This window comes from Equus quagga, chromosome 9 (assembly GCF_021613505.1).
Source record: "Equus quagga isolate Etosha38 chromosome 9, UCLA_HA_Equagga_1.0, whole genome shotgun sequence".
Lineage (NCBI taxonomy): Eukaryota > Metazoa > Chordata > Mammalia > Perissodactyla > Equidae > Equus > Equus quagga.
This window is the reverse complement of record NC_060275.1, coordinates 66,850,978-66,864,966: the sequence shown is the minus strand read 5'-3', so window position 1 is coordinate 66,864,966 and position 13,989 is coordinate 66,850,978. Positions and strand designations below refer to the sequence as shown.

The 13,989-nt window shown below is 53.5% G+C and overlaps 1 protein-coding gene across 4 annotated transcripts in view; it reads left to right on the top strand.

Annotated features, from left to right (window-relative positions):
• ELL (elongation factor for RNA polymerase II) overlaps nucleotides 1–13,989 on the top strand; it is a 72,258-nt gene that overhangs the window by 27,429 nt on the left and 30,840 nt on the right. Inside the window, exons 1-2 of one of the 4 annotated variants that reach the window (XM_046672069.1) lie at nucleotides 9,198–9,344; nucleotides 12,162–12,428. The exons of 2 other annotated variants lie outside the window; for them this stretch is intronic. In XM_046672069.1, coding sequence (XP_046528025.1) covers nucleotides 9,213–9,344; nucleotides 12,162–12,428 — 399 coding nt within the window. In that variant the 5' untranslated portion in view covers nucleotides 9,198–9,212. Of the gene's footprint in view, nucleotides 1–9,197; nucleotides 9,345–12,161; nucleotides 12,429–13,989 lie in introns of those variants that run through there. One more of the 4 variants, XM_046672068.1, reaches the window with a different exon arrangement.

Sequence of the window (13,989 nt, the reverse complement as noted above, 5' to 3'; positions counted from 1 at the left end):
ACCTTCAGGTGGGAAGAGATCAGGGGTCCGAGTGAGCACACCTGGCAGGAAGGCTTTCTTAGGCCTCGGTTGAGGATCCAATTGATGCGTCTCAGGAAGAATACCCTGGACAGTGGTACAGGGTCACACAAGTGCTGGGTTTGAGTACTGTAAAGGGGGCTAGTGTGGGTCCCCCTGGCTGCAGGGTGCGATCTGATGGATGGTTGTACAAGATTGAGACTCCCTGCAAGGAGGCTGGGAGGAACTGATGGTGCTGGCCGAAAGGGTGCAGGCCTTGATGTTGGTGGGTGGGCGAGAAGGTCTGCACTGGATGGAGTATGGCGGGAGGGAGCCACAGCTGATGTGACGGGGACGGGAGCAAATGGAGGTCTGCCCAGGCCTGTGCTCCTCTCCCCAAATCTCTCCATGGCAGGGACATTGTTCGACATTACAGAATTTGAGAAATAGTCTTCTGAAACTCCTAGAATTGTGCTGGAACTCCTTGGAAGACTCCTCCTTGCTTACATCTGCACTCTCTTCTTACTGGATCCAGTTTGCTCAGCAGAACTCCAGCAGCCTCCTGGTTTCTGGGGTGTATCAGCTTTTAGGCAGATGCACGATGCTTATTTTATCACTTTGAGGCAAGTTCAGGTGCTTTTGTGTTTAGATGGGTGACAAAACATTCTGTAAAAAGGTGGCTGACGGTGTCAGACTTCTGGCTCATTTGTGCTTTCAGGACAAGCCTCTCCTCCAGCAGACTGATTAACGAAAGCAGACCTGCAGAAAAGGGAGTTCCCTGTGCAGCTCCAGCTGAGGACGCTGGTTGACTCCTGGGTCAACCTTGAGGAGGGTGACATGAGTGTCTGAAGCAGTGTGAGCCCAGTTGATGTGAAGGGAAAGTCAGTCAGGAGAAAAAATACATCCCAAAGCAGCAGAGGGCCTGCCCCACCTTGTCTGGGGATTTTCCTGGATTCAGGTGTGTGTTCTGCCACCGAGCTAGTGGCCTTGAGCAAGGTGCCTGGCTTCCATGAACCTCAGTTTCTTCATTCACCTGAAGCTGGTCCTGGAAACATGTGGCCTTGTCCACAGGAGGTCCCCATGGTCTGGCTCTTGAGGACCAGTGGGCGCCGAGCAGCTGGCAGAATGCATGCTGCTCCTGCTCTGAGAGAGGCCAGCATCGCTGCCTCACCTGCTCAATGGGAAGAGCCCAGTTTGGTGACGTTTCTCTTTGGGCTGTTTGAGGGACGATCATCTTTCTGGGGAGCAGTCAGGTGGTGGATCTTGGCGGACATCTACGCATGACCTAACCCAAGAACAGGACTGATCTTTTTGTGTGACAGGAGCCAGGTGGCAGCCAACGTGTGTAGAGAGGTGACCTGGGACGAACCTTTCTCGCTGCTCACCTGCTGGGAGCCCTTGGGCACATTTCTCAGAGCTCCAAGGTGGGTGAGGGAGGTTGAGGATACCCACCCAGCTGCCTCTCTCCAGGCAGCCCATCAGTGCTCAGAGGGGCCTGCTCGCCACCGGGTGGTGTCAGCAGACAGGCCTCTTGAAGGGTAGGTCTGAAGCCGGCAGGTGGGATTACAGCTGGATAGGCAGCCAGGCCTGCCACCCTAGGCTCCTGTGGCTCCTGAGCATCCAGAGTCTGCAAGTCCAGGAAGGTCCATTTCCAGGAAGGTCCATTCTGTTTGTCCAGGTGATAGAGGATCCTGTTGTTCCTAAAGACTGACACCTGGGCCTTTTGGAGGCCAAGCAAGGATCTGAAGGGACCACTCTGTTCTTGGCTCTATTAGTGATGAAACCTGAGCGACCTGCAGCTGCACAGGTCCTCATCATGGAGATGCTCTATGGGATGCACAGTGGTGTGCGGTCCCAGGGCCTCCCCGCGGGTCCAATGCAGCCCAGCCTCGACCAGCTCAGGTTCTGTTTCTCAAAAAAGAGTTTAAAATGTGCTGATCTCATGCAGCCTGCTCTGTGTCAGACCCAGTGTGGGTAAGGGCTTTCCTGAAACCTGCAGCTAGTAATTAGGGGCCCATATCTGAGCCTGCCAGCTGCTCCGAGCCTGACCCTCAACCCACAAGCGGCCCCCAAGCCCAGCTGCCTGCACAGTGCCCACCTGCTCCTGTAGGAGAAGGAAAACAGTGGGTAGAACACAGCTGATTGGCTTACTGAGACCTTGCTGCCCAGCATGCTCACCTCACACACATCTGTCCCATTTGCTCTGTTCTCCTCTCGCCTCCAAACATTCAAGGGCAGGCCAGCTGAGCCCTGGGCCCAGTCAGTGCCTATCCTCCAGCGTCAGCAAGAGCACATTGCCAAAGACTGAGGGACCTAGAGCTGCCATGTGGGCAGGACCCAAGCCCCAGGCAATCTTTTCTCCCGATTTTGATGCCTTTTTGAGACTTTCAGAATTTTCTTCCTCAAAATATCAGAGCTGCCAGAACAAGAGAGGGTGACCCAGCTCCTTGGGGAGGTTGGCTTATCCAGACATTTTCCCAAACTTCCAGGATGTCTCTGGAGCTCTCGGGAGGGGTATCCCAGGTGGATGTCACGCTGTGGTCCAAGGCTGCATCTCTGAACTGGCCCTTTGGTGGAGATGGCTTTCTGTGTCCGGCTGCACAAGAGCCACCTCTGCACAGAGGCAGTCTCCCTTCCCAAGGGCCTGGCCGGCAAGTGGCGTGTCTGTGCTCCGGGGTCTCCGTGTCCCTGAGCAGTTAGGGTTTACTCTAGGGCAGCGTTGGAAGTCCTGGAGGCTGTTGAGCATGGCCTGGAGCTGACGATGGAGCCTGTCACGCTGTCGGGGTAGAGAGGCACATGGATTCGGAGCATGTGCCTGAGGGAGTGCTCAGGCTGGGAAAGGTGGGTCCTTGACCTGACAGCTCCCAGGTTGCAGGTGGTGCTGCATGTGTGAGAAGGTGATGCAGGAGATAGCAGCCCTGTGTGGGCGGTGGGCGTTGGCTGGAGGCCACAGCTGGCTGGGGGTGGGGGGTGGCTCACGCCCTGAAGGGAAGAGAAGGCTGAGTTCTCAGCCATGCCTTTTTGTGATTTGTATCCCCGACTCCTGGGATGGGTTTGTGGCGCTTTGCAGGAGGCAGATGATGAGATGGGAGAAATGTGAGCTGAGCCCAGTGCCAAAATGTGGAGCATCCAGGCAGCCAGCACCCCAGGCTGTGCCCCGGAGGACCTGGCAACCTAGGTCAGGCCCGCAGCTTCCTCCTCTGTAAGAGTGATCCTTGTCACTGCTGTCTTGTTGTCCCCAGGCCAAGGGCAGAGGACAAGTTGAGGCAGAGTGAAGTTTGACACCCATTTCAGTGCCTGTTGTTGGTGAGTTTTAGTGAACAATGAAAAGGAAAAGCAAAACAAGCCCTCTCAACACTCAGGCTCTTGGTGAGGCCATGTGGGAAGAGGGTTGGTCCAAAGTGCCCCTGTGCTTTCTTGGCCATTTATCTGCATTTCCCGCGTGTTTCCATTGGCTTCCTCAAGGGCTCACTGAGGTTGGCTCCTGCCAGAACGGAGGGGCCTGGGCTGCAAACTGCCAGACATGGCTGGGTGGGTGGGGTGCTATGCATAGGCTTGCTCTGTCCCTGTGGGGGAGTGGTAACATGTGGGGCCGGGGGCTGAGTCCAGTGTGTGGGCCTGGCCCCGCTGCAGGCTGAGCTCAGTGCTGCAGGCTGGGGGCGTGCAGCAGGTACTGACGCAGAGCAGCTTCTTATTTTTTCTATTTGAGGAAAGGCAGATGGGAAAGATGAAATAATAATGAGACAAAGGTGTTGAAAAGAGGCCCTGGTGCAGGCATGGGTCACACAGCTCAGAGAGGTGGCAGGGCTGGTGGCTCCTGACAGCCACACTCCCTGGTCTGTGATGTGCTGCTGGAAGCTGTGCGCAGCGCTTGAGGGGAACATTCTCTGTTGATGGAACAGGGCTCCGTGGAATGGATTAGAAGCACTTTAACCTGAAGAATTGTTTAGCCAAATGTTTATTTTATCCCATTACCACTGGGTCATGTGTGTTTCACAAAGAGTGGATAAATTATGAAACTGGGGTAAGATCAATTGGGATGGTGACCTTGTACAAACTGTGTGGGAACCCCAGCCCTGCCCCATGACCGCCAGCTGCCCTCTTCCCTCTCTGCACCTCATTTTCCTCAGTTGTAACATCAGGAGCCCTGATACCTGAGTAGTTGAAGTTGGGAGTGGGTTTTGTGATGGAGGCTGGCTCTCATCATGTTCGGTTTGGCTGCACTTTCTTTGGAGAGCCTGTGCCCAGCAAGTCCATCCAGCCCCCTCCAGTTACACCTCAGATGCTGCCCACCCACATCTGAGAGGAGCACGCTCCTGTGGATCCTTTTGCACTCCCTGTGCACCGACATCCCCTGTGCTCTGCCTTGCTTGGCGCCCTATCTGTAGAGTCACCACTTTGGGCACCTGGGGTGGTTGTGAGTGTTGGCTGACACACGAGGGACATGGGACCCTGCAGGGGAGAGGTCTCAGGCCCAACTTGTAGGTTGCCTTGGTGTGTGGGCCACAGAGCATGGTGTGCTGCAGCTTGGGGTGAGGTGCAGGTGTCAGTGGGGAAGAGGACACCACCTGCCCCACCCCACGGGGGTCATGAGTCTGAAATCAGATGATGTCTGCGTACCGCACACCATCTGGGTGGTTGGATCCAGGGAACGTGCAGGTGTGGGAACCTGAGAGAGATCCTTCTATGGGGACGGTGGGGGCGGGGCTGGACTTGGCGGTTCCCTGGAGCTCCTTTTTGGGGAGAGGTGAGGGAAATTGCTAAGGATTTAGAAGACTTTCTTAAAGTAGAACTATTTTAAAAAAGGGTATAGCCATGGCACCAAAGAGCAAGCCCCATAAAAGAAAAAATTGATAAATGCCTCTTCATCAGAATTAAGAACTTTTGCTTTTTTGAAGGACACCGCTAAGAGAATGAAAAGACAAACCATGGACTGGGAGAGAATCTTGGCAAAACTCATTTGGTAAAGCTCTTGTATCCACATTATATAAAGAACTCTCAAACTGCGATAATGAGAAAATGACCCAGTTTTTAAAAACGTGCTAGAGATTTGTGCAGCTTCACCAAAGAAGATAAAAGAATGACAAATTAGTTCATGAAAAGATTCTCCACATCATTAGTCGTTAGAGAAATGCAAATTGAAACCACAATGAGATACCGCCTCACACCCGTGAGATCACACCCATGAGAACGGCGAAAATAAAAAACCTGACGGCACTGGCTCTAGTGTGGACGGGGAGCAGCTGGAACCCTCCTCCGTCTGTGGGAGCGCAGAAGGGCACGCCGCTCTGGAGGCCGGCTTGGCGGTTTCTCACGAAGTTAAACACTCTTACTGTGGGACACTGCGGTTGTGCTCCTGGGTATTCACCAAGTGAAACGAAAGCTCACATCTGCACAAAAACCTGTATGTGAATGTCTGTAGCAGCTTGATTCATTAGTCCCCCAAACTGGGAATGACCCCAGTGTCCTCAGTTGGCAGATGGGTGGACAAACTGTGAGATAACACAGCGGGCTGACACTCAGCAGTGAACAGGAATGAGCTGTGGTGACAGCAACCTGGATAACTCTCAGAGGCATTATGCCAAGTGTGTGGTTTGCTGAGAAGGGCCCCCAATAGACATCCAAATATTAACCCCTGCAAGCTGTGAATGTGACCTTATGTGGAAAAAAAGGACTTTGTAAAGGGGGTTAAATTAAGGATCTTCAGATGAGGTTTACCCTGGTAGGCCCTAAAAGTAATCATAAGCGACCTTATAAGAGAGAGGCGGAGAGAGAGTTGACACAGACAGAAGACGAGAAGGTGGTGTAACCACAGGGGTGGAGATAGGAGCCATGTGTCCCCAAGGCAGGGCATGCCTGGAGCCTGGAGAAGTGGAAGAGGCAAGGAAGGATCCTGGCCTAGAGCCCCTGAGGGTCACGGCCCTGCCAACCACGCCTTGACTTCAGCCCAGGAATACTGATTTCAGACTTCTGGCCTCGGAGACTGAGAGAGAAGAAGTTTCTCTTGTTTTAAGCCACCAGGTTTGTGGTCATTTGTTACGATAGCCACAGGAAACTAATACAGTATGCTTCCATTTTTATGAGCTTCTGGAAGAGGCACAGCCATAGGGACAGAAAACAGATTGGAGTTGTCCGGGCGTGAGGGGAGGATGGGAGTACAGGTGGGAACGTGAGGATTCCGGCAGAAAGGAAGGTGGCCTGTGCAGCACACTGGCTGTGTTTATTTGCTGATCTGAGAAGACCAGACAACACAGGGGAGGGTGTCAGGGCCGCAGTTTCAGGTGATTTGCATGTTTTTGTAATCCTCAATGTTTCTTAACAACTTTGCCTAAGCTTTCTGTGCTCTTCCATGAATTTAGATAGAGACATTTGCTGTGCTGGCCATTTTGTGGGTCCTGATTTATACCTGGCTCGTGGCCACTTGGAATCCTTTTTCTTGCTTTTATCTGTCTATCCAGTAATGATGCATGTGTTGCCATCCTCCTGACCAAGGGGAGGAGCTGCTATGGGCCCCTGTGCTGGCCCCCCTGCGCCCTGCTCTGCCATGACCTCGTCAAGTAAGCGTAGAACCTCAGAGTGTCTGCCTGGGTTTCCCAACATGGCCCTGAGCTGGCCACGCCCAGTGGATCAGCCCGCTGGGGACTTGTCCCAGGCCTTCCTCTGTGTCATTGGTTCACAGGAACAGTCCCTCATGGTTGCAGGCACTGTCTAAACTCTCCAGTGCCTCTGCATCCCCCTTGAAACCAGCCAGGAAGTCTCAGAGAAAATTCCTGAAAGGAGTTTCCCAGTCTGTGCTTTACTCGAAAGTGGGAGACAGTGCCAAGATGTCAGCTGCTAGACCTTTCTTGAGACTTAAGCTCCCCCTTTCCTGCCACACGCTTCTCAGGAGAGGTTCAGTCCCAGCCCTGCAGAATCGTGGGCTTCTTGTGTGCTTTGCAGTCACTCAGACAGAGTCTTCAACGAGGAACAGACACCTTCCCTTCTGTCGTTTTCCACAAGCACCTCTGGGTTACGAGGGTGTTGGGCTCTGTAGACCACAGGAAGCACACTGCCCTGGTGGAGTTGATACCACTCCCAGTGGACACTTCTGGACCAGGAGGGGCAGCCTTCCCACACACAGCTGGTGGCAGGCGTCTCGGAGCCGTATTCGGATCAGGCCAGTCCTTGCTCTTCCTTCGACCTCCACTGGCTCCGTCCCTCTCCCCCAGATGACACGCTGACTCCACCCCTTATGCATTCTGTGCACCAAGAGCAGGGGTCTTGTATGTGTGTACTTTTTATTCTAAACCTTTCACATGGAGATGTTCACTCACAGATGGGACAGAGATGGGAATAACGATCGTCCGCCAACCATCACCCAGCCTCCCCCTCTGTGACTGTCTGTCTCAAGTCTCAACTCTTCCCTATGGCGCTTCATCCCCTGCCCAGACACCCATTTTTTTGTCTTTTTGTTTTTACTGGAGCATTTTAAAAATAATCCCGGATATCTTTTCATTTCATCCATAGCTTTTTTGATGGCAGTATAGCCTGTCAACAGAGACGGACTGGTCTTTTTGCACACAGCCTCTGTGCTGCTCCTTGAAAGCAAGCGCCCGAGGCCCAGCCCCTGGCACCCTTGGCTGTCTTCACAGGGTCTTCGTGGTAGCAGGGTGAGTTGGATCCACACAGAGCAACGTGCGCCATGCATTTCAAGTGATGGTAATTTCTAGCACTCCATCCTTCTTCCCTTCAAGCCATCATCTGTGGAAGGAGCCAAGTCACTCCTCTCATGGGGTTTTCTACATTCCATGTTGCCCATCGTGTGGCGGATCAGCTCAAGGCTTCTGGACCTTGGCACCCCTGATGCCTGGGACTGGATCCCTGTCTGTGGGGGCCGACTCATGCACTGTGGTGTGTTGGGCACCGTCCCTGGGTCCCACCCACCAGATGCCAGGAGCACCCCTGCAAGCAAGTCTTGACAACCAAAACTGTCTCCAGACATCATCAGTGTCCCCTGGGGCAGAATCGCCCAGTTGAGAACAGCGAGTGTAACTCGATGCCTTACCCACTTCACTTGCTTCCTGTAAACTGCTAGCTCGACCTGGAGGTGGATTTCGTAAGCCATTTCCCGTTGCTTCACTAAGAAGTGCTTGTCTCCCTGGGGAGAGGTCAGGGGATTCTGGCCATCCGGAGGTTACTCCTTGCCTGCCCTGGTGTAGGCTTAGCAGAGAGGGATCTCAGGCCAGCGTTCCCTCACTGTCACCACCCTGCCCCCTCCCGTTTTTTCCTGCACACATCACCATCTTTATTACGCTGGTTTCTTCCTCTGTGTTATACCCCCCAGATGGGGAGCTGCCTGGATGCCCAGTGACTGCAGGGCACAGATGCCCCGTCCTGTAGTGGTGAGGCCTCCTCACTGCCCACCCCGCCAGGCCCCCCACTCAACCCCCGGGTTCTCGGCCGAAGCCTGGCACCAGTGGTGACTCTTGTCCTGAGGAGCTCCTGGTTTCATCCCTGGGTGCTACTAAGGGGAGATGGCTTCTACCACTCAGAGGCCTGACAGGGCCGGTGTGGGGGTCGGGCCCCTTGAGGGCCCCCTTGGTGCCTGCTGCTATGGAGGCGCTGCACTGGGCAGCTCGGCCCTGGGGGACGACATGACCTCTGAGCCTGCAGTGGGAATGACATGACCCCTCAGCGGGTCTGAGGAGACTAGGGGCATTGCATGTAATGTTACCAGCCTGAAGTGCAGCCCACGCAGGTACCAAGTGTGACAGCTGTGGAGATGGGCAGTGTTGTGTCTCGGGGATGTTGTGGGAAGTTGTGTCACCCAGTGACTTGCTAATCACAGTCTGGGAGCTGACCCAAAAGCTGCTGAGGTGCCTGAGAAAAGGGCAGTGCCCAGGCTAGTCCATCAGACCCTCCTGGCCCTGGAATGCTGTCTTCTGTCCTGCTATGTAGACGAGGTAACGGGGCGGCAGGGCTCCCCTAACAAGCAGTGCATCTCAGACCCTGAGAGCTGTTGGCCCCTGCACGGAGCATCCAGCCAGAGGCAGTGATGGGCCATGTTCACAAGGTGAACCCATGCACGGCCAGGGTGTCCGGACTGCCAGGGTCCAGGCCAGGCTGGCTGGATCTGGAGGGCAATGCTGGTCCTTCCCTGAATACCCCTCTGATTCAGGCTCTGGCTGCTCGCTCAGAAGACACTGCTGTTGGCACACTCACCATCTGGGGGGCCCATGCTCCGGGGGAACCCCTACACTCTCACACCACCACTGCCCTCTGTTTGCACCATGCCTTCTCACCCAGGGCTGCTGTCCCTGCCACCTGCCTCAGCATCTCCGCTTCAGTCCTCGCCCACCCTGGCACAGGTCTGCTCCCTCACCACATGCACTGTGCCCCTCACTCGATCCTTTCGGGTGTAGTCACAGCCATGTGGTGTCCTGTCTGTGTCCAGCTGTCCTGTTCTATGTGCCGTGCTCTGTGAGGCAAGCCTGGGACCCTCAGGGCTTGGGAAGTGCTCCTCAAGTGCAGGGGTTGGACACATGGTCCGACCAGGTCAGGGGCGCAGGTTCAGCATGTACAGCAGGCAAATGTGTGAGTCCAGCTGCTCCAGGCCCCCAGGACCATGGCACAGGGAGGTCAGGGTCAGCTTGGCTCCAGGAAACAGTGACTCTCCAATTAACCTCGGGCCTCAGGTCATATGGTGTCAGGACCCCAGGACAATCTGCTTCCATCCTCCCCGCCCAGACCTTGCGCCTCTTCACCACCCGTTTAGTGCTGCACATCTGAATCCTGAACTTCATCATTGTTGTCTGTCCTTTAAACCTTCACTTATCTTTTACAGAAACCTAACAATGAAGAGAAAGTCTTCATATTCACACTTACGTTCACTGCGCCTGGCACTCTTCACCCTCTGTGCAGATCCAGTGTCCATCTAATGTCACTCTTCCCTCCTCAACTTCCAGAACCTCCTTGGCAGTTCAGATGTGCTGTGAACAGATTCTCTCTGCCTTTGTCTGTCTGAACAAGTCTTTATTTCACCTTCTCTTCACTGGTAATGGAATTCTAGGTTGGCAGTGTTCTTCCCTCAGTATTTCTTTTTAAGATTGGCACCTGACCTAACATCTGTTGCCAATCTTTTTTTTTCTCTTCTTCTCTCCAAAGCCCCCCAGTACATAGTTGTACATTCTAGTTGTAGGTCCTTCTGGTTGTGCTTTGTGGGACACTGCCTCAGAATGGCCTGATGAGCTGTGCTAGGTCTGTGCCAGGATCCAAACTGGGGAAACCCTGGGCCGCCGAAGCGGAGTGCACAAACTTAACTACTCGGCCCTGGGGTCAGCCCCACCTCAGTATTTTAAGGATGTTCTTCCGTGGTCTCTTGACTTGTCTCTGACATTTGGCCTCAGGAGTCTTATCTCTGCTCCTTGGTTTGTGGCCTGTCAATCAGTGGCCACGCTGATTTGCTTATGGTGTGCCTTGACGTGGTTCTTTGTTTTCCTGCTGGAGCTTCTTGGATCTGTGGATTTACAGTGTTCATCACGTTTGGGGATTTAGGGCCGTTACTTCTTCAGATACCACACCCTTGGGATTTGAGTTATGCTTATATTGGACCTCTTGGCACCGTCCTACAGTTCACCAAGGCTGTGTTCATTTTCTTGTAAATTTTTTCTTCCATAATTTTTTTTTAAAGATTTTATTTTTCCTTTTGCTCCCCAAAGCCCCCCGGTACATAGTTGTATATTCTTAGTTGTGGGTCCTTCTAGCTGTGGCATGTAGGATGCTTGATGAGTGGTGCCATGTCTGTGCCCAGGATTCGAACCAACGAAACTCTGGGCCGCAGAAGCAGAGTGCGTGAACTTAACCACTTGGCCATGGGGCTGGCCCCTAAACTTTTTTTCTTTGTGTGATTTATTTTGGATAGTTTCTCTTGCTTCATCATCAGGCTCACTAACCTTTTCTTTCACAGTGTCTAATGTTAATCGCTTCCAGTGAATTTTTCATTCCAGATAATGTATTTCTCAGCTCTAGGAGTTGCACGTGGCTCTCTTCTGATACCTCATATTCCTCTTCTCACCAGTTGAAGTTTCCCTTTAAGCCCCTGAGCATTTTTTAATTGGTAATATTTGCTCTGAAGTGAAGTCCTTGTCTGCTAATTCCTTTGTCTCTGTCCTTCCTGAGTCTGTTTCCATTGACTGATTTTTCTCCTGCGTCAGTGGTCACATTTTCCCACAGCTTCAGTGTCTGAGGGTTTGGCTTTGGCATCCTGAGTGTTGTGGCTTTCCCAGGGCTGTGTGCTGGGTCGTACTGTCTGTTTGAAGCATGTCGGTTCTGCTGCTGACAGGCAGAGTGCTTAGTGGGCGATCAGCTGATCCTGCAGAAGCTCATCTTTGAGATTCTTTAGTAATGGGCATCAAGAGAAGCCTTTGCTCAAGGCCTAGTTTATTTATTTTTTATTTTTTAAAAGATTTTATTTGTTTCCCTTTTTCTCCCCAAAGCCCCCTGGTACATAGTTGTATATTCTTCGTTGTGGGTCCTTCTAGTTGTGGCATGTGGGATGCTGCCTCAGCGTGGTCTGATGAGCAGTGCCATCTCCACCCCCAGGATTCGAACCAGCGAAACACTGGGCCGCCTGCAGCGGAGCGCGCGAACTTAACCACTCAGCCACAGGGCCAGCCCCTTAAGGCCTAGTTTAGCTCTAGCTACTGAGTGGGGTGCAGTGAGGATGCCTCTGGGCTGGCCGTGTACATCCAGTGACTCCCAGCTTGGGGCCCCACTCCAGGGAGTGTCCCTGAGCCTCAGCGACCCCCTTCATGAGCATCAGCAGTCCCTCTGCATTGCCCCTTCCTCTCTGCGCCTCTGTCCACATGTCCCAGCCCCCTCAGCCTCCTCCAGGTCTGGTCTGTGGTCTGGAAGTTTCTTCCAGGCAGCAAGTCAGGTGGTTTGGGTCTCCCTTGGCTGTCCCTTTCTCTCGGGCATCTCCTGCAGGTACTGCCCACATCCACTGTTTGTTGGCATTTTATCTGGTGCCCTAGTTGTTGCCAGTGGAGAGAATGTCTAGTCCCAGATCGTCCATCCAGCCCTAATCTAGATGCTTCCTCATGAAGAGGCCAAAAGGATTCAATGAGATGGACATATATCTGTCCATTTGTCCTTCCATTGATACAGCGAATGTTTCCTTGGCTCAGGTGGCTCAGTGTGGCCTCCCGATGGGGGAAAGGCCAGCCCTTCTGAATGGAGTAGAGGGCATGACTCACCAGCCTGAACACCAGAATCCCTGGACAGAAGGCCAGAGGTGGCTGCAGCAGACCAGCTGTGTCCATCTGGGGTTGGCCTGCAAGTCCCCAAAGGGCTTGGAAAAAAGGAGGCTGCAACTGTTTGTATCGCCCAGCGGAGGTAACGTGGGCCTTGAAGGTGGACAGGTGGGGCTGAATCCTCACCCCGCTTGTGTTCAGGTGAGTCGTTTGACCCCCTCAAGGACTTGAGATTTGTGGTGGAGTTTAGCCATAATAAGCCTAAAACGCACTCTCAGCTCGTGGCCCGCAGGACGTGTTCCCAGGTGCCATGTGCCTTGGTCCATGGTAGCCCAGTCAGAGAGGCACTGGGTCACCAGCAGTGGAAGCTGCTAAGTCAGGGAACAGTGTATGCATGCTGTTCCTCAGGGATCTTGGATCTTCTCCTTTCAGCGTGTGCTGCCTACGGGGGTTTGGAAGTTGATGGCCTGGGCCTCGAGGCTGCCCTGCCCATGTTTCCCTGGAGCCTTCAGGAACAGCCAGCATCAGACCAGCAGGCCTCCCTGTGCTGCATGGCATGTGGTGCTGCTGGTGTGAGCAGACCCGTGATCGCTTCTGGTACCACTGGCCACCTAGGCCGCCCCCTGGGTTCAGGTGCAGGCCTTTGCTGGAGTTTGTCTTGAGTGTGCCCAGTGGACACCCAGCGACCTCCAAGTGGGAGTCCCCATTGGCGTCCACCATAGTTTGCCAGTTGGAGCAGGCAGAAGCCCAGGTGGTCCTGGCCACCACCGCTCATTTGACAGTGGAGGGAGGAGGCTGGGGGCCATGTCTCCAAGTGCTGAGACCATGTCTGTCAATATGACCAGCCTCAGCAGGTGGGATTTCCAGAGGGGCCCACGGCATTTAGGGTTCCTCTCAGCCTGCCCCGCTCTGAACCTGACTGGAGTAAGGGCGAGAGCCAGTGAGAGCTGGTGGCAGGCTTCATTCCAGTAGGTTCTTAGAGGTGACAGGGCTGGATGTGCTTTGAGTGTTTCAAATAAGGTGTATCTGCTTCACAGTAAATACCTGAGAGCTTTTGTGTAGGCGAATAAAACCTTTACTTTGCTCTAGACTCAGATCCCCATTCCAAGTAGGCCCTCTCCCCAGCCAAACAACACGTACTGACAGCCACGTTGGTGGATATTGAGATACACAAGCAGTTTTATTACATTTTAGAACTCTTTGGAAAATTCGCTTTTCTTAAACCTTCTTGTAATGATTTTAATTTTATCATGTTTCATTAAAATGTTGCTGGGCCTTCAAGTTGGGAGTTTGTGACGGGGAGGATGATCACTTGACAGTGTGCAGGACACCCCAAAAATCAGAGACTCCTGCAGCCCTTGGAGATGCAGCCTGGCCGGAGCCTTTATTTCCCCTTGGAAACCTGATGGGGATCACACTGGCCAGTGGGCAGCTTGCCCACAGGTGCCCCATGTGGAAAAGTCTGCACGAAGGATCAAGACTGTTAGCCTTGGGATGGAGGAGCTGATGGGTGAGAGCCACAGCCGGCTCAGGCAGCAGAGCTAACCCAGACACTAACCAGACGCTAACCACTGAGGGTGCACCCTCCAGTGCCAGCAGACACGCTTATGACCTTGACTGACCATCGGCTATTAGGCAGCATCGGCCAAGTGCCGTTAGAATATACCTGAGTCATCAAGTGGGTGTTAGGTCACTGGGGACTGCTCCTCCCTCTGTCCTAACATCTTACCAGGCAGGAACCCTGCCCCACCACCTGCACAGG